The sequence below is a fragment of the Puccinia triticina genome, chromosome 13A (genome assembly GCF_026914185.1).
Source record: "Puccinia triticina chromosome 13A, complete sequence".
NCBI lineage: Eukaryota > Fungi > Basidiomycota > Pucciniomycetes > Pucciniales > Pucciniaceae > Puccinia > Puccinia triticina.
The window spans coordinates 978,905-997,449 of record NC_070570.1 but is presented as its reverse complement, the minus strand read 5'-3'; the positions used below and the strand labels follow the sequence as shown (position 1 = coordinate 997,449).

Sequence of the window (18,545 nt, the reverse complement as noted above, 5' to 3'; positions counted from 1 at the left end):
GACTCACAACAACTGCAACAGGACGAGGAACTGAAGGACAAGACAAACGGAGACGAACAGAAAACAAAGATAGATATCGAAAGGGGGGGAAAGAAGAGTCTTTGGAGTGTGTGTGGAAGGGAAGGACAAGGATTATAGGACAAGGGGGGGGAGGGGAAGGTTAGAAGCCTCCGAGGGCGTCACACGACTCGAAGACCTCGCCACTGGACCATTTGCCGAGGCCCCATTGGGCGCCAGACGAGGCGGAGGAGGGCAGGATAGCGAGTGCGTTCTCGGTCGGTATCCGCAGATGATGGTGATGGTGGTGGTTCTCGTCCTCCTCGTCCTCGCTGTTGTCGGCCTCCTCGGGGGGCTCCTGCGCCGCGTCCTCCTCGTTCTCTTCCTCCGCCTCCTCCTCCAGCGTCCCGCGCGCACCCCCCTGCTGTGTCTCTTCCTCCTCCTCATCCTCCTCCTCGTCCACTTCCTCGATCTCCCGGTACGACCGGTGGGCCGAGAGCGACGAGGGCAGCTTAATCACGATGCTCGTCTCGTGGTCGCTGTCGGCCCTGGGAGAGAGCGCTTCGGGAGAGGCACACAGCTGAGAAGCTCTGGAAAACCCGTCCAAATAAGAAGAAAAAAAATGTCAGGGCCTCGGAGCTTCTCTGCGTGCGTCGACAACAGCACTTACGGGCTGATCTTGGCAAGCTCGAGGTTGATCTTAGCTCGCCGTTTCTTCTGCGGACTGGTGGGAGGCTTGGAGGGGCTGGCAGGCTTGAGCGTAGCCTCGTGGGACTCCTCCTCGCCGACGTCGTCCTCGTCGTCGGGCTTAGCCCGGGGCGGGAGCCGGAGGCCGTTCTCGACGATGATCGGGGAGCGGTCGTAAGCCTCGGCGGAGTGCGTGAGATACATGATGGCGGCGACCGGGCCTTCGACCTGGCCAGGCAGGATGGGCAGGCTGGGCTCGAGGGCGCCCAGGCCGTTGGGGAAGCCGTGGCCGGAGGCGAAGCGGACGGCCTTGAGCGAGCCTGCGCAGGCCGAGGAGGCACCCGAGGAGGACCGTCGTGAGAGAGGGGTGCTCGATTGGTGCGGGGTGGAGATGCTGCTGGTGGTTAGGCCGAGGCCGGATGGGCGGGACCATGGTGCAAAGCAGGTCTCCGGGCAGATCGGGCTGGATGCTGAAGGGCTGTGAGGGGTGGAGGATGATTCTCGCTTGGTCAGGATGCCTTTGACGGCGCCGAGCAGGACGATCCCTTCGGGGGAGTTCTTGAGGAGCGGGCGGGTGCCGACGACGAGGGTGTCCTCCTGATCAGGCTTGAGTTTCTTGAGCGGAGGCAAGCCTTGTTCGAGTTCGCCTTCCAGGGCAGGCTCCGAGGCGAAGGGCAGCTCCCAGGCGGGATAGCCTTCGGTGAGTCTGTCGGGCTTGGGCAGCGTGCCGTCGCCATCTTCGTCGTCGGTCAGGGTGACTAGGACTTGGGGCGAGGGGGAGGGGGGGGATGAGTGTGAGGAGCTGAACTCGTAGTCGTCTCGTTGGCGGGTGTTGCTGGATGAGTGGAGCGGGGATCGGTGGGGCGGGAAGTAAGGCATGTAGGTGGGTGACAAGGGAGTCAGGATGCGGGTACTGTCGATTTCAGTCATGCTGAGTAATTCCTAATCTACTGGGAGACAAATCTGAGGGCGGCGAGGGGAGTTGTTAGTGATGGTCATCGGCCATGTGCAGGCTGGCTACTCACGTGGATGCAGCCCAAGAAAGTCGATAGAGGCGATTGTCTGTTATGGACTATGTATGTATAGAAAGAAAAAAAGCAAAAAAAAAAAAAAAGATAAAGAAGAGTGAAAGTGGCGAAGGGCTTGTCCTGAGCAGGATGACGATGCGAGCGGGTACTTTTAAAATGTCGAACGAGGAGGGGCTGGATGAAACGGAGGCCGAAGTTGCAAGTGGCAGAGGGGATATAGTGACAATTTACAACGGGAGAGTCACAGGATGGCTGGATGCTGCTCTGAGCCGGACTAGCTGCTGACTGCTGGGTGTGAGGGCGGGATGAGGGCTGATGGACCGGCTGGGATGGGACCGAGAGACCTAGGGGTGGTGGGGAATGGAGAATGGCATGGTAAGCTTGTTGGTTGGGGTTGAGTGTAAGGAGCGAGATGTTAGTAGAAGGGAGTGTGGTTTGTGGTAGAAATAAGGAGAGAAGGACTGAGCGAGGGAGAGGGAAGCTTATGACTGAGGGACAGTCGGGCCACCATCCTGGTGCTGATGTAATGGCCTGTAGAGATTAGGGGTCAACAAGCTTCTTAAAGTCGACATGGGAAGAGCCTCGCAGGTGGCTGCGAATGATTGCTGGGGGGACAAGAAGCAGCAGGATGTGCTGGACAGGTGGCAGACAGCAGGACGAGCGCTTGTCTGTCTTTTAAGGAGCAGCGAAGTGATTATCCGAGCCAAGGATGGTGGGGGAGGAGCACACTCTGATTGCTGCTGGTATGCGATGTGCAGGCATACTCTGGCTGGGGATGATGGGAGATGGCTTACAAGAGGTGGTTTTGGTTTTACTTTTGCGAGGCTGGCCGACTAGGGCGGAGACTGACGGGTGACTGATAGACGAGAGCTGAGCTGGGCGGGATTATTGATTGGCTTATCGCGGGGCGTTGGAGAGGGTGCTGTGAGCTGCTGGGTTGTGTGCTTATGGTTGGTTGACTGGTTGGCTGGTGGGTGGGTGGGAGACAGACTGGAGGATGGCTGGGGAGTGTTTGGGGGTGACTAGTCGGCAGAGAGGGCGGGTGTGGATGACGACGACATGATCGAAGTGCGTCCGCTGGGATGGGATGGGATGGGATGGGATGGGATGGCTGCTGGTCGTCGGTGACTGGGAGCTGGGAGATGGGAGGAGGGGTGTTGGGGGTGGTGGGCTGCACCAGTCTTAACTGTTTTCGAGGAAGTCCATCGGGTCGGTCGAAGTGGGGCTGGCTGGCTGGCTGGCTGGGAGGGTCTTTGGGGCTCAGGCTGCTTATTAGTCCAGCAGGCTGGAGCGGAGTACTGGGGCTGGGGAGCGTCTGAGGGGAGCGTTGGCTGGCGGGGCTCTAGTCGTTGCAGCAATCCGGCGGAACAAAAACCAACAACAACCAGCAGCAGCACACCCACTCCGAAGCCAGGCGAGCAGCAGCAGCAGCAGCAGCAGCAGCAGAAGGCGCTTTTAATAGGAAAAAACTTGCTTAATTTGGGGGCAGAAACCCCAAACCCCCTGCAAAACATTCACATTGAGTTTGACTACCTCGGCTCACCCAGACCCACCATCCCCGTCGACCGTTGCCATCGAAAACACTGCACCCATCGGCTCTCAGTGGCCAGCCCAGCGCTGATCCCCACCCGCCCTTTCCCACCACCATCCATTCCCAGCCCCGCTCGAAGATCCTCCCCATCGGGGCCTCCCAGTCTCCCAGCGGATTTGCAAATCACAATGACGTAGTGTATCCATGGCACACACACCAAGCCTCGGCTGCAGATCTGCCCAGCCGCGTCCCCCAGGGCCACAGCCGGCTGGATGCCGGCAGCCATCAGAGATATGTATTGGCCCCCAGGATCCTCATTCAACGGTCGGCATGTACATAAATAAGCAAACACTCTGACGAGAACTTCTACCGAGTGGAGCCGTGCAGAGAGATTGCAGACCACATCAATATGTATCTCCGGGTCCACCCGGCACTCAACAGTGCCACGAAATGAAACAACACACCAGACTGCAGCTTGTTTGGGGAGCGAAGGTCGAGTGAGTAAATACTAAAAACGAGGCCGGCTTTTGATGGGTTATTTAATAAAGTGGTCACCATACAAACTGGCGAACCACATATTCACATATTTCTAATATGTATGTGGTCACGCAGCGACGCACATTTGTTGCTCGCTCTGTCCATCCAAACCCCACCAGTACTCACGACCTCAAGCCGCAGTCCCCATCATACTGGTCCGGCGGCTCAACTCCCGGCGGAGATGACTTCTGTCCAGTCGATTAAAACGCCCGCCAAACAAGGTGGTCGATACCTACATAACTTGATGTATTTCAGGAATTTCAATCGGGCTGTGCTTATCTCTCTGGGGTCTGATCAAGCCTGCGGGGAGCTGGGGTTGTGTATGACTCTGGCCCGTCACTGTCCCCATCTTCAACATCCCCCTTCCAACATAACAAGGAAGGGCAAACAACCAATTTCCTTATCCCCGTTGTAATATAGAAAGGAGTACGTCGAAGTTGAAATCACGATCATGATGAGCTCAAGGAAAAAAAAAAGGAAAAAAAGAAAGACATAAAAAACTTCCACTGAAACAAAAAGAAATACACGAAAGAGTGAAGCATATAATGTGTTTGATTAGATGGAGATTGACTCGACTTGTAACGAGATCCTATCGGAAAGAAGGTAAAAAAAGACAACTTAACATCCGCTTTCTGAACGAACCTTAGCGCTGGAGATGGGTGCAAGAAGAGAAGAATGCTGCTTACTTGATTCCCATCGACATGAGTTCGGCAACCAGATATCGAAATACCTGTGTTGGGGGGAATACATTTGTGGTTTTTGCATGTGTTGACCGAGCTGGTCAGACATTCTCGAAGAAATTGCTCAAGAGAAGAGAGAGAGAGAGAGAGAGAGACAGACTGACGTAAGGAATAGCGATGATGTCCATATGGTTAGCTAATTGATTAGGGAGGGATTCCAGGCTCTGGCCGTTTTGGGTAGGCCGCTCGAGCTTGAGATTGAAGTCGGGTTCACACTGTCTACAGTATTCGCCCTGCGGGCCACGGATCTTGACAGAAGAGGAGTAAGTAGGTTCGGCCTGATGGGCTTGCTGCACATGGTGGCTGCCCGTCCGCTCGGCCTCGTCGGTCAGGTCGTATCCCAACGAGCTCAGCAGCCCACACCGCTTACAGATCCAGGCGGTCGAGTAGTCCGAACAGTTCATCAGTCGGTCTTGCAGCAGGAACGAAGTCCCGTGCGCAAGCAACGCATCTCGCTCCATCTCCCCGAATCGGATCCCTCCTCCTCGTTTCCGGCCCTGGACAGCACAAAAAAAAAAAAAGTTGGGCCGATCTGTTCCAGCGTGCAATGAGACTGGAGAAACAATGGGATTTACCTTGACTGGTTGGCGCGTCAGCTTGTCAACCTTACCAGTCGTCCGGACCTGCCACTTATCGCCGACCATGTGACGGAGTCGTTGGTAGTAGACCAGGCCGATATAGATGTCAGCTTTGAACTCTTTGCCGGTGATCCCGCTGTACATCGGCTCGTTGCCGTGGTAGTTATAGCCGGCTGCTCGGAGCTGTTCTCCGAAATACGCCGATGGGGTATCTTGCTCATTAAAGCTGGATGTAACAACCGTCAATCTACACGTTTCAAAAAAATAAAAAAAGGCATGCTGCAGAGAGACGCTCACCGGAATGGAGTGGCATCCTGGGCGATCCCATGCATGGCTCCGGCTTTCCCAGCCAAACTCTCGACAAACATCCCAATCGTCATCCGGGACGGGAAGGCGTGGGGATTGATGATCACGTCGGGCTGGATGCCCGACTCACTAAAAGGCATATCGATCGACGGCCACTTCTGCGAACACACCCCCTTCTGGCCGTGTCTCGAGGAGAACTTGTCTCCAATCACTGGCGAACGGGGGACCCGGAGTTTAAAATGAATCTTCGTGCATTCCTTCGAGCTTACTTCGCCACCTGTAATGATCATTCACAAGTTCAGAGCTTGGATCCAAATGAGCTGACTTGTTGACTTGATGCGTAGAAATCGAGCTACTGACCGATGATCCTAACTTCCTCCACAAACGCCTCTTCATCGCCCTTGTATTTCTCGAACGACGTTTTGCCGTTGGTCCGATCAACATACGCGCATAGAGGATCACCGGACCGGACCCGACTGCCGACCATGACGATCCCATCAGAATCGAGCTTCTCGCACATCCTGCTAAACGCGCTGGTTTCAGAACTGCCAAAAGAGTTTCCAATCCCGAAATGCTTCTCAGTCTTCATCCGGCTACCTTCTGGGGCCAGGTCGACTATCAATGACTTGTAAACAGTCCCATGTGCAAAGCCCCTCTCGTGCGCAGATTTGTTAAGGATCATGGCGTCTTCCATGTCGTAACCCGTGTAGGAGATAACAGCAACGACAGCGTTGGTCCCATTGGGGAAATGATCCATCTGGTAGACGTCATGCAGTGCCGGCCGGACGATGGGGGTCTGGCCAGTTTGGAGTCGGTAAAGCTTGTTGTCGGTTCGGTGGTGAATTACGCCTGATGGGGTACCCATGGTTTGTTTACTCATCTGACATTGATACATATTTCGAGGGGATTGGTTGAAGTCTGAGAAGGGTGTGAGGTTCGCGAGTAGTGACAAGACATGGGTGGGTGAAATCTCGACATGGGTGCTAAATCCCGGGTCGATCTCCTCTGGAGAGCACGCGATATCCATGTACACTTGTTCGAATGATCCAACTAGATCTGTCTTCTTGTTCGACAGCAGCTGAACCGGACGCATCATTCGAGCGGGAGTTGAAAAGAGGAATAAACCAGGATATTGCCCACCTTTGGATCTAGGCACTAGCCCAATCTCCAATTCGAGCGGGATGCTCTCCAAGCCTTCCGTCTTCCAAGTCCGAAGAGCTGTTGCCATTCTGGAGCAGAGTGACGAAGAGGCCCAGCCAATGATCTGGCCGTCCAACTGAACAGAGACGAACTTTGAAGGGTGGATCGTGGTATCGAATGGCTGACTCATGCCCATCGAGAGCAGCAGAGGAGGTATGTTCTTGACCGAAGGTGCCGAGGTTAGAATCTTGCATTTATGTGCGAAATGATTCAGCAGTCCGCAGGGCGAGCCATCAGGTGTATGGACTGGACAAAGAAAGCCCCATGCCTCGGGGAGAAGCTTTCGCACCGTAGTGGTCTTCAATTCGGCCTAAGGATCCGCCAGTGCAGAATGTTTCGAGGTTTAGAAGCGAGATAATATTTCCCTTTTTTTTTTTTTGGAAAAATAAGGAATTTGACTCTAGGGCAGGGCATGCAATGACTTACGAAAAATGCACCTCGATGAACACATCTGAAGTGAGATATGTAACGATAAAAGTTAAGCTTCTCAGCGATGATAGTGAACCCACTAGTCTGTTGGAGATCTAGTCCGGTAGGCGAGACCAAGTTACCGGTGGCGAGGAAGAAAGTGATCCGTCGACCGATATCAGAGTAGACCTTACCCATGGCCTTCGTCACAAACTTGTTATCCGAAAATGTGACGCCGGTGGTTGATTTGCGCACTTCATTAGCGATCTGGATTTGGATACCTGACAGATATTCTTCAAATCGTTCCTTGAGGATCGCTGAAACCAAGTGACCGGGTAGAAGAATCTCTTGGTGCTGGGGTGAATCCGGGTTGTCCGCACAGCACTCGCCAGCTACCAAGGCATATAGTTTTTGGATCATGAAGCTAAAATAGTAATCGAATAAAAAGTTTTAGATTGTCAGCAATAGTCCCGGGATCTACGTGATAGATAATAAACACAAACAGTAGTAGACGGTATTTGCTTATTGGGTCTTTGAGATGAACAAGAACGATCCTCTGGAGCAAATAACGACCGATTTGTTCGGACCCCCAATCGTCCGGACAGCCTAGTACGACCTTGAATTTTGATCCCAAGAAGTCCAGACAGGCAGATTGGGTGGGTAGGGAATAGTGTTGAAAGTTTCGGAGCATTAGTTCGATTCGATCGGTCCGGAAGGTGTCTTCGAAGGCATTTTGGGCGAGATTGGTGAAGATCTCGAGATCACTAGCACCGGTGAGGGCCTTGAGGAGCATGACGACCGGGATCATGTATTCATTCTTCCGCCAACTGAATCTGAAGGTGATCGTACCATTAGATAGATAGTGTAGGGTGTTGGTCTGACTGGTTTGGTCGGGACGGACGCATCGGATTTGGGTGGCATAGGTGGTGTAGAAGTTCCCTCGGTTGACAAAGGAGGGTCGGATGAGAGATATGACATGGTTCCTTCTTGGGACGATAAGATAGCGAATGATCTTCTCGTTACCGTTGACGATGAAATATCCACCCATCTCTTCTGATTCTTCATGATGACTGACAAGTTTGGCGGGGCTCATCTGTTTAAGGTTACATTTCTCAGACTAGAGTCAGGGGTTGAAAAATAGAAAACATAGTCAGTATAGATGTACAGGCACGTGATACTGGAGCTAAGCGGTTATACTTTGACCATGATCGGAAGCAATCCAAAATCACGATATTCATTCTGAGGGGGGCCGTTATTGAGTGACCAGGTTACCTTGGCCGAGATCTTGCCAGCATAGGTCGTAAGTCTTTCACGGGCCTGGATGATTTCAAGTTGGCTAGATTTCAGTTTGAGATGATCAAAGTAGGATGATTATGCATGATTGATTGACAAGACCTCAGTTGGGTAGGTCCTATCCCGGAGTGCACCTTGGCCTTTTTCCATCGCCAATGGGTTCGAGATCATCACCTCAGTAATTTTGACTATAAAAATAAGTATGGCTATCAACCATCTGATGAGGGGGGAGACGATGGTGACGCAAGTGAGGTCTAAGATGATGAGAACTGACACTCCAACCGGTTCCTAGAATCTCGGTCTCCGGCCTGTTTCTCTGAATCGAATACCACTTTGGAGGGAAGGTCGGCAATGGCGAGACCTAGTAGACCGGGGGATCCATCTGGACCTTCGAAGAGTGCATTGAAGCTTGTGATATGAGGTGCAATAAGTTCATGAATCGCCAAGTTTTGTGAGCCTTGGGTGGAGGGATGTCGAAAGGTATTTTCTCGATTGATGATTCCGAACGAAGAGGAGGGTGGTGGCGGGCCATCCAGCTTGCTTGTTGATGGTATTTGGTCAGCGGTCGTCTGAATCGGAGCCATGTTGAGGCTGGAGTGCTGGTGATGATGTATGTATTGTTTCTTGGTTTTAGTGTGTAGAAGACAGGCACGAAAAAAAATCACATTGAATGTAGGGCCCTGTTCATTTTGAATATTCAATTACATATCCTCAACAGCTGCGCCGTACCTCCTATGTCACTCTCGGAGTGCATCCTCGGATTACCCGATCCCGGCTCTCATGCACCTCCTCTCCACCCGCCACCACTCGACAGGACTGTTCCCTCAAACTGTGACGCTTCAACCTAAACCAAGCACCATCCCCAAACGACACAGGATCCTCCAACGATCATGTCTCGACGTTCAAATCAGAAACCAAGCTCTAGAACCGATAAAGACGAGACTCGACAACCTCTCCAGCCCGTACATCCTTCATTCGAGATCATCAGACATAAATCCTTTGGAACTCTGATGCATGAGCTATGGATCAGATTTCAAGGCGAGTTCGGACTGTCGATGTTGGAAACTGTGAGTAGATTTGGCAAACAAGCCACCCCAAGCCATGTGCAACCAGACTGACTTGACTCTTCTTTATTGTTTTCCTCTACTATGATACCAACACAGTGGGAGGTGGTGATGATCTGTCAGTCGCATCTATGGCCCTCGAATCTCATGCTGAACGAGCCAGCACCCAAACTGGAATGCTGATTGCTCGCACATCGCCTCTATCCTCCCCAGACGTCATCGTGATTCTGTTGATGCTGCTGTTCTATGTTGCCATCTTCAAATATTTCCCCTCTCACATCAAAATCATCGGACGGAGAGCGAAGTATTATCTGGTAGGATCCGAATAATACATGCTTCCTTAGAAACCTCATTCTCGGTGAGTACTACCTCCTAATGATGACGCGCATTTGTTTGGTACTGATTCTGAACTCAGCTTCTGTCGTTTTCATTGTAGCAATTTTTTAGTACTCGGGTTCTTGTATTTATTTTCCTTCCCAACTTTGCAGTTCTTACAAAAGTCGCATCACAGAACCCTCAGTTTTTCCTTCCGCAACTCTAGTGAAAACAATTCTTCACCACCAACCCAATCCCACACCACATGATCTTCTCAACGAACAATGCAGAAAATTCCGAACTTAGCAAAGTCCCTCGAGACTCCGGGCCCCGGGGGGGTAGGCTGAACTCGCGAAGCGAGCCTCCGTCAGGAGGGACTTAGACCGCACCTCCCCATTCTGGCGCACGGAGAATGGGGTTTTCAGGTCCTTTTTCCTTTTCTTTGTTGTACATCTCGCATGCCACGACTTTTTGTTATTATTTTTTGCTCCAGATCAGCCCAACATGCTACCGCTGATTCTGTTTTTTTTTTTTCTTGTTGTACAGGCTCATATGTATCCTGAGAAATTATAGAAGAGAAACAAACCTCATGAACATTACTGACTCTGTAACCCAGATTTGCAGACATTCATTGTGAGATTAGAGCACGGACCCTCATTTGGGGACCGTGCTCATAAGTGGCGATGTAGCTGGACAACGCAACCATTCAATGGCTGGTTCATTACGGGATCCCCACCTGACTGGCCATTAGGAGTACACTCCACTCAATGACGGGTTATCAAGTGGAGTGTAAAGAATGTCAAGTGGTACCCAAAACGGTGAAACTGATACTTTACAAGTATCAGTATTGTGTGTGTATTGTATCAAAATAGATGTATTTTGGATGTATTGGTTATCAGATACAATACATGGTTTTCCAAAACCGTGTATTTGGGTGCCCAATACAATACAATACAGCATGTATCAGGGGAAATACATGCTGTATTGTATTGAAATACATGTATTTGTGATGTATCTGATATCAGATACAATACACACTTTTCCAAAACTATGTATCACCAATACAGATACAAATACACATATTGTATCAGTTTCACTGTTGGTACCCAGCACCACTTGGCGGGTACCCTCTGTGTGGCACCTGCCAGGCAGTGCCAGGTGCGGTGTTGGGTGCCTGCTTTTTGGGTGAAAGGCGGTGTGGTACCCGGGTACCGCTGCAAGTACTGCTCAGCAGATATCATGGCTCCGCAGCTGCATATGGGTTGGGGGAATCACAGGCACTAGGGAAGAAACCGGGTTGGGTTTGGGTCGGAAAACAGTGCCCAAACACAACCCGCAAATAATTCCGGGTTGCTAAGTTCCTCCAATTGGGTCCCGCAAGTCAATGAATTAGGTTTAATCTGCCAAGTGTGTAAACTGTTGGGTCCCACAACTCAATGAATTACGATTGGGTCCTGTGACTCAATTAGAGTTATGGCGCGCATGCGCAGTTGTGACGTGGCAGCGCTACCAGGCACGCCAACCACATTGACGTGGCAGAGCTACCAGGCGCGCCAACCACATCTTGTACATGTGGTTGGCACGCCTGGTAGCGCTGCCACATCACAACTGCGCATGCGCGCCATAACTCTCATTGAGTCGCGGGACCCAATTGTAATTCACCCCATTGGGAGTTCCACAGTTTTTGCCTCTTGCTCCTCAACCCAGCAGGGATCACCCTTCAACCCACCATTATATGAGAATAGTAAATAAATAGTTAGCAAAGTATAAAAAAAATGTAAGTGTGCCGAGCAATATGGAAAAAAAGCCCTGGTGGTACCCGTGGTATGTACCCGGCTTATGTACCGCTGGTACCCGCCAGGCGGTGCCGGGTGCCAGTTTTGTGGAAAAAACACCCGGGTACCGGCGGTCCAACCGGTACCCGGGTCTACTTTAACATTCTCTAGTGGAGTGGCACTCCATCCAACGTGGCACTCCACCCAATGACCGGTTGGGTGGGGTATACACCCCACTTGATGACCAGTCATTGAGTGGGGTGTGCTGAGTCCACACTCCATCCAGTCCAATGACCGGTCATTTAGTGGGGTGTATACCCCACCCAACCGGTCATTGGGTGGAGTGCCACTTTGCAGTCATTGGATGAAGCACCACTCCACTCAATGACCCGTGATCCCCATCCAATAAGTGGTTGTTGAGTGGAGTGGGACTCCATCACCTGAGTGTAACACATTGCCCTACCCCAAAGGATGTCTCCCGCACGCTTGGGAGTCATCCTTTGAGGGTGAGCCATGCCAAAGAACAACATGCCAAAAATGCCTCAAACAGCATTTTGGCAGGCATTCAGAGTTGATTGACTTTGAAAAATCCAAAGGACTTTTGATCAACTTGATACAACAGTGTACGGTTTTTTCATATCCCCCCTAGGCCCCTAAGCCTAACCCAGGACCTAACCTAAAGGCTGGAGAGGGTGATTAGAGGGGAAATGCATCATGAATGATGACTTTGTCTGAACTTGAAGTTGCGCAAGGTTGGCAGGGCAGGCGCAATTTTGGCATTTTCGGCATGTTGTTATTTTGGCAGAGCCCACCCTCAAAAGGTGACTTTGTGTGAGGTGCTTCGCGCCCAAGCTTAACAAAGCCTCTCTGAGGAGGCGCAAAGCGTCTCCAAAGGAGAGTCTTACCTCTAAAGTCACACCATTGGCCCTACAGACTCGAGAATTTCTGGCAAAAAACACATATTTTCTTTTCAAAATGTTTTTAAAAATGTAGTTTTTAGTTTAAAAAAAACTGAGTAGACAGACTTGTAGCCTGCAATCTCAGCTTCCATTTCCCAGTTTTTTACCTAGCTGACACACATAATTACTAGCCCACTTCACCTACTGTGAAGTGGTTCTGGAGTGGTGATCCAGCGGTTTTTGGGCTCAAAATTTGAAATTCCCTGAGCCCGTTGTGGTGATTTATATAGGCGAGCGCGGTAGAATGTCCACGCGGGGATAGCGCGGGCAGGGAATGCACAAAGCCGCTCAGGCAGGGTGCATTCCGGTGACATAAGCACTGAGGATGAGGTCAGGAAAGCACGCTAGGAAAGCTTACGGAAAGTCACGCGCGGATTGGAATGCACGGATTGCGGATTGCGGATCGGGTATTCGGATTGGAGCGGAAAAAGACAGGGCTGGACTGCGGCAGGACTACACACGTGGACTGGTAGCAGCGGTGTGTCAGCGGGTGAGCCATGACAGCACGAGCGGGTGGAACCGGGGTGAAGGTGGTGGTGAGAGAACGACTGACGGGGGCTAGACAGAGGACGGTGGGAGGGCAAGCGTCGGAGAGGAGCGGAGTCTGGGAAAGTGACAAGCGGGATAGCGGGCGGAGTAGGCGGACTAGTGCGGGAAAGTGTCAGACGTGCGGGATCGGGTGGGAACGGCGATGTGCGCGGAGGGGAGGACAGAAGGGGGGACTCTTGTATCCGATTATCTTCATCCTCTCGAATTATTATGGATTATCATCATCATTGTACTTACAACTACGGACGTACAAGAGTTATTGAGAGGATTATCTGTGTTCTTATCCTTATTCGGGAGTTACTTGCGGATTTTTGTGCTTACGACGTGCGGAGCTTTATTCACTTGCGGATTATTACGCTATAGATCAGGCTCAGTAGAGGAGCGCTGAAGGCTAGTGGAAAGTAGCAGTGCGGAGCCAAGTTACCAACAATCACACAGCCCGGACATCAATATTCTTGAAGGAGGCGGTTAGCGGACATTCTTCACCAGCAAACCAGCTTTCATTCTTACACCGTGCGGGCTCGAAGGGGGGGATTGGGTACAGAAATCCACCATGTAACAACATTTACAGGACGTTTCTTACAAGGGGGAGTTTGAAGTGGGGTAAAATAAGCTCAGAAGCTGGTGATTGTAATGGTGCCAAAGGCAAGGAGAGAATCAAAAGTCTAGAGGGTGATATTGGGGAAAATGAGGGAGCGTGTTAGAGTCCGATATGCACTTATGCACACTTTAGCTATCTCTATGTACTTACATCAGATGTACATAGTTGTTTAGCTTCAGTCAGTGACAGGTCCAAACCCTAACCCTGTCACTGCCGGGCACATACAGTCCAGCTCCCGCGTGCCCGGTATCTTCTCTCTTTCCTCACCGAGATTGGATACCGGGATCGACACGTGGAGAGCTGACCGCCGCCGGACTGTATCGTGCAGTTTCCGAGCCTTTTATAGGTTAAAAGCCGCTCTTTTTCCAGGCCACGTTTGTCTTAGGATAAGGTTCCATTTCTACAGGAGGTCGGTTGATGAATAGGATTCAGCAGGATATTGAGATAGACAGGATCTGCTTAAGGGACGAAGGAATCCCCGAGGAAGAGATTGAAAGAATCATACAGGAAAAATACCCACAAGTTCCCCCCATCCCGACCGACATGGCTGCCAACCCCAATGATGCGCTCGCCGCCCCTCAACAGCAAATGGCCGACATGACGGCTGAATTGAATCGCCTAAAGGCAGCCCCACCCCACGCCCACGATGCTGTGTCTGCTGCTGTTCGTGCTCAAGAACATCGCCAGGAAGTCATCCTGAGCAGCTTCTTGAAGTCCCCTCTCAAGCTTCACCGAGAAGTGAACCCCGATCACGTGGTTCTGTCCTACAACTCGGCCAATTATTCTCAGTGGGAGGAGTCAATCGAAGCGACTCTTCAATACACCTTCTCTGTGACTGAACCAATGATTGCGAAAACGAACACCTTCACCGACCTGGCGACCGAATATAACCATGCAATTGCCAGTCTGATGAAGAACACGATAGACAAATCGTTGCTTGGATTGTCAAAGCTGCTGGTCACAAAACCGCTAAGTCAATCTTCGAAGCCTTGAAGACCAAATGTGAACGGTCGGATCTTCGCCACAAGATCGACCTGATGTCGTCTCTCATGGAGCTGGCCAATGATACAAGCATAGCGAACGAGGTGACGATGTCAGCTTGGGCTAAGGTCATGAGCGAGCTTGAGCAGTCGAAACTCACTCTAAATGAGGCCGTCGGAATCCTGCTCCAAATCAATTTCAAACCAGTCACCGGTGCCGCATTGACGAAGTTTGAGTTTACGGTTGACCAACACCTTAACAACAAGAAGGCCCCGTCTTTTGCCGATGTCGCCACGGTAATACAATTGGCAACTGGCAAGGTCAGCAAGAAAAGTGTAGACAGCATGGCGATGGATCTTGATCGGATCAACGCGCTCAGTCAGGGAAATCGTGGGAAGTATGTTGCCCCGCAAAGATGTACGCCAGGTGATAACACGGCGAAGCTCAACCATCCCCGCTTCGCAGTCGAGCGAGCTGAATACTACAAAGGAAAAGGACCGACGGAAGAACAAGTTCAACGCTATGGTCTCGACTGTGCTTATTGTTCCCAACATGGTCACTGGTTCTCCGATTGCTCAGAGTACTGGCGTGCAGTGGCGATGAAGAAGATTGCTCCTCCTCCTGCGGATTTCGAGTTGAAAGATTCGAAGTACATACCACCAAGGCGGTCCGAGCACCACGTCCGTAAGGTGACCATTCCCGGGATGACGGAAGGTGTCCTACTCGACTCTGGTGCTTCAGCACATGTGAGTGGTCACACGTCACTTTTCAAGGCAACTCGCAAGCTGACGGCTCCACGTACGTTCTATCTGGCCGTGACCGACTGCAATGTTACCGTTACCGACGTTGGAAGGGTGACCATCCCAACACCGACGGGGAGGATCGTGATTGAGGACGTGTTCTTTGTGCCTGGTGTGGATGGGATAATTTTGTCGACCGGCCGTTTAATCGCGTCTGGGTGGAAACTACAGTATGAGGGGACCGAGGCGACATTAATTGATCCCTGTAATAACCGCTATTCAACAATTTTCCACAATTATTGCTGGTCGCTAGAAACTCTTAACGCCCGCCACCATGTCAATAAAGTCACACAATTACCTTCGTTTGATCCTTATAAGTGGCATCTGCGCCTTGGACATGCGTCTGATGAGATCGTAAAGCGTTACCTGAAGTCAAACTACCCGGAACTCAAACTGAGATGGTCTGAGTTCTTCTGCAATCGTTGCGCAATTTCCAAGAGCACCAATCAAAAATCCTTAGGTGTTGAATCCCAGATCGTCCGTGAGAAACCACTCGACCTGATGGTTTCCGATGTTGCCGGACCTTTTGAGACCAATTTACATGGGATGTGTTACTGTGTGACACTCCGGGATCATGCAAGCACTTTTTCATTTGTCGGTGCAATTGAGGCTAAGTCGGATGTCCCGGATAAGATCATGTCGTGGTTAGCACATCTAAAGAATTACTTCGGCCGATACCCCACCAATATTCAATGTGACAATGCACCTGAATATGTCCACACGCTACAGAAAAGACTCGACGCCATCGGAGTGAAAACTGCGCCGAGTGCCCCTTACACTCCACAGCAAAACGGAGAGGCGGAGCGGTTGAATAGGACGATTGCAGACATGGCCCGCACTATGCTCCACGAAAGTGGTCTGCCGCGACGTTTCTGGAGCTACGCATGGTCAACGGCTGGCCACATTCACAACCGGATACCCAATTCAAGGACGACGGATAAATCACCTGTTGAAATGTTCTATGGAGTGAGGCCTAACCCAGACGTACTCTATCCGTTTGGTGCGAAGGCATTGATCCATATCCCTAGCGAACGTCGGAAAAAGCTGGATGAGAGAGCTCAAGAAGCTGTCTTGATTGGCTACCCGGATGCTGGAGCCGGATGGCTATTCTTCTCACCCAGGGAACAAAGAGCAATACACTCAACTTCGGCCGTTTTTCCGGATTTCCAGAATCTGCCCGTCAAGAAACAAGTCAAGAAGTCTGACTTGGATTTCATACTAAATCAAATCATGCTGAAGTTAGGCGAGGAGAACACGGACGAAATTGCAGCTAATGAAGAAAAGGCGCTTGCTCACCTGAATCCTAACCCGGAAATCGATTTGCCAAAGAACATCAAGGTGGCTCTGGCTGGACTTGACTCGGCATCCTGGCGTAACGCTGCAATGTACGAGATGGATAAGTTTGGTGAATTGGATGTCTGGGAAGCCGTGGATCCGTTCAATGGCGTGCGGGTTCTTGGTGCTAGGTGGGTGTTTTCCTTGAAGCGGCGACCGGACGGGACAATTGAAAAGTTTAGGGCGAGGTATGTTGCAAAGGGTTCCAATCAGCAATTGGGTGTTGACTGCAATGAAACGTACGCACCAACGGCTTCCCTGAATACGCTACGGTTGTTGATATCCATGGCGAACAAGTTTGGTCTACCTACGGCGTCCTTTGACGTCAGCTCTGCTTACCTGTACAGCCCGATCGAAGAAGACGTTTTTGTTCAGCCGCCGGTAGAAATCTTTCCGCATCTGAAAGGGAAGATAATGAAACTGAAAAAAGCCTTGTATGGGACAAAACAAGCTGCCCGCTGTTGGTGGAAATATTTTAAACTGACAGTAGAGAAGCTTGGTTTCACAGCTAGTGAAATTGAACCATCACTTTACCTGTTCAAGAAAGGTGCCGGTTTCGTTATTATTTGGCTCCATGTCGATGACGGATTCGCGGTGGCGTCGGATGTCTCACTCCTACATCAGCTTCGGGATGGAATGATGAAAGATCTAGAAATCAAATGGTCAGACAAGGTTGAGCGGCTTGTTGGAATCAATTTTGAAAAGCGGGAAGACGGAATCTACCTGGATCAGACCCTAATGGCGACAAAAATTGTGGAAAAATATCACCGTGTGACGGTTCCTTGAACCGTAGCGCTGAGTGACGACCTGCTTGAAAGTCATGCCGGAGATCCTGTGAACGCGACGGAATACCGCTCAATTATCGGGTCGCTGATGTATCTGTCTAGCGGTACACAACCGGATATCTCTTTTCCAGTGAATCTGCTAGCGCGATTCAGCTCGAACCCAAACGAGACTCATTGGAATGCTCTCGACTACTTAATTGGCTATGTTAAGAAGACGGCAAGGAAGAAATTGGCTTACCGGGGTACTGGAGAGGGACTGCAATTGTGGACCAATGCGAACTGGGGGGGCGAACACAAGCGATCGACGATGGGGTTTGTGATGTTGATCAACGGTGATGCCATTGCGTGGGGGTCGAGGAGGCAGACGGTGGTTGCACTTTCAACGTGTGCGGCTGAATATCTTGCTCTCTCAGAGGGTTCTCAGCAATTGGCGCATATCATGAACATCCTGGAGGATATCAAGGTTTATCCGGACATATCAATACACGTCGACAACGAAGCAGCTATTCTCATTGCATCTGATAACGCTTCGAAGAAGAAAACTAAGTATCTACAACGTGCTTTCTATTTTGTCAATGACCTGGTACGGGCGAATGGAATCAAGCTGGAATGGACGAGTACGGTAAATCAAGTGGCGGATGTGTTGACGAAGAAGCTGGGAGCGACAAAAATGATGGAGGCAAGCGTCAAGCTGGGATTGATCGACTAAAGTTTGCATGCGTGGGAGGGGGTGTTAGAGTCCGATATGCACTTATGCACACTTTAGCTATCTCTATGTACTTACATCAGATGTACATAGTTGTTTAGCTTCCGTCAGTGACAGGTCCAAACCCTAACCCTGTCACTGCCGGGCACATACAGTCCAGCTCCCGCGTGCCCGGTATCTTCTCTCTTTCCTCACCGAGATTGGATACCGGGATCGACACGTGGAGAGCTGACCGCCGCCGGACTGTATCGTGCAGTTTCCGAGCCTTTTATAGAGCGTAGGATCCTCCCTGCCATTTGTCTCAATCCTGTAGGGCCAGACATGCGACATTAGAGGCAAGTCCCTCCTTCGGAGGTCGCTACGCTCCCCT

General features: G+C 51.0%; 3 protein-coding genes across 3 annotated transcripts; 1 reads left to right on the top strand and 2 right to left on the bottom strand.

Moving 5' to 3' along the window:
• Positions 1–160: 160 nt before the first annotated feature.
• On the bottom strand, positions 161–1,614 carry PtA15_13A97 (uncharacterized protein; the record flags this gene model as incomplete). The annotated part of the gene is made up of 3 exons (XM_053162778.1): positions 161–271; positions 518–587; positions 668–1,614. 3 exons carry the CDS (start codon positions 1,612–1,614, stop codon positions 161–163), a joined length of 1,128 nt encoding a protein of 375 aa, XP_053026253.1.
• Positions 1,615–4,335: 2,721 nt separating this feature from the next.
• PtA15_13A96 (uncharacterized protein) lies at positions 4,336–8,889 on the bottom strand (the record flags this gene model as incomplete). Its single annotated transcript, XM_053162777.1, has 11 exons — positions 4,336–4,369; positions 4,467–4,510; positions 4,625–5,017; positions 5,096–5,324; positions 5,396–5,681; positions 5,765–6,914; positions 7,031–7,436; positions 7,516–8,129; positions 8,210–8,329; positions 8,408–8,493; positions 8,580–8,889. The coding sequence occupies 11 exons, from the start codon at positions 8,887–8,889 to the stop codon at positions 4,336–4,338; spliced, it is 3,672 nt and encodes a 1,223-aa protein (XP_053026252.1).
• A 437-nt stretch (positions 8,890–9,326) lies between these two features.
• PtA15_13A95 (uncharacterized protein) lies at positions 9,327–9,698 on the top strand (the record flags this gene model as incomplete). Its single annotated transcript, XM_053162776.1, has 2 exons — positions 9,327–9,372; positions 9,469–9,698. 2 exons carry the CDS (start codon positions 9,327–9,329, stop codon positions 9,696–9,698), a joined length of 276 nt encoding a protein of 91 aa, XP_053026251.1.
• Positions 9,699–18,545: the final 8,847 nt, after the last annotated feature.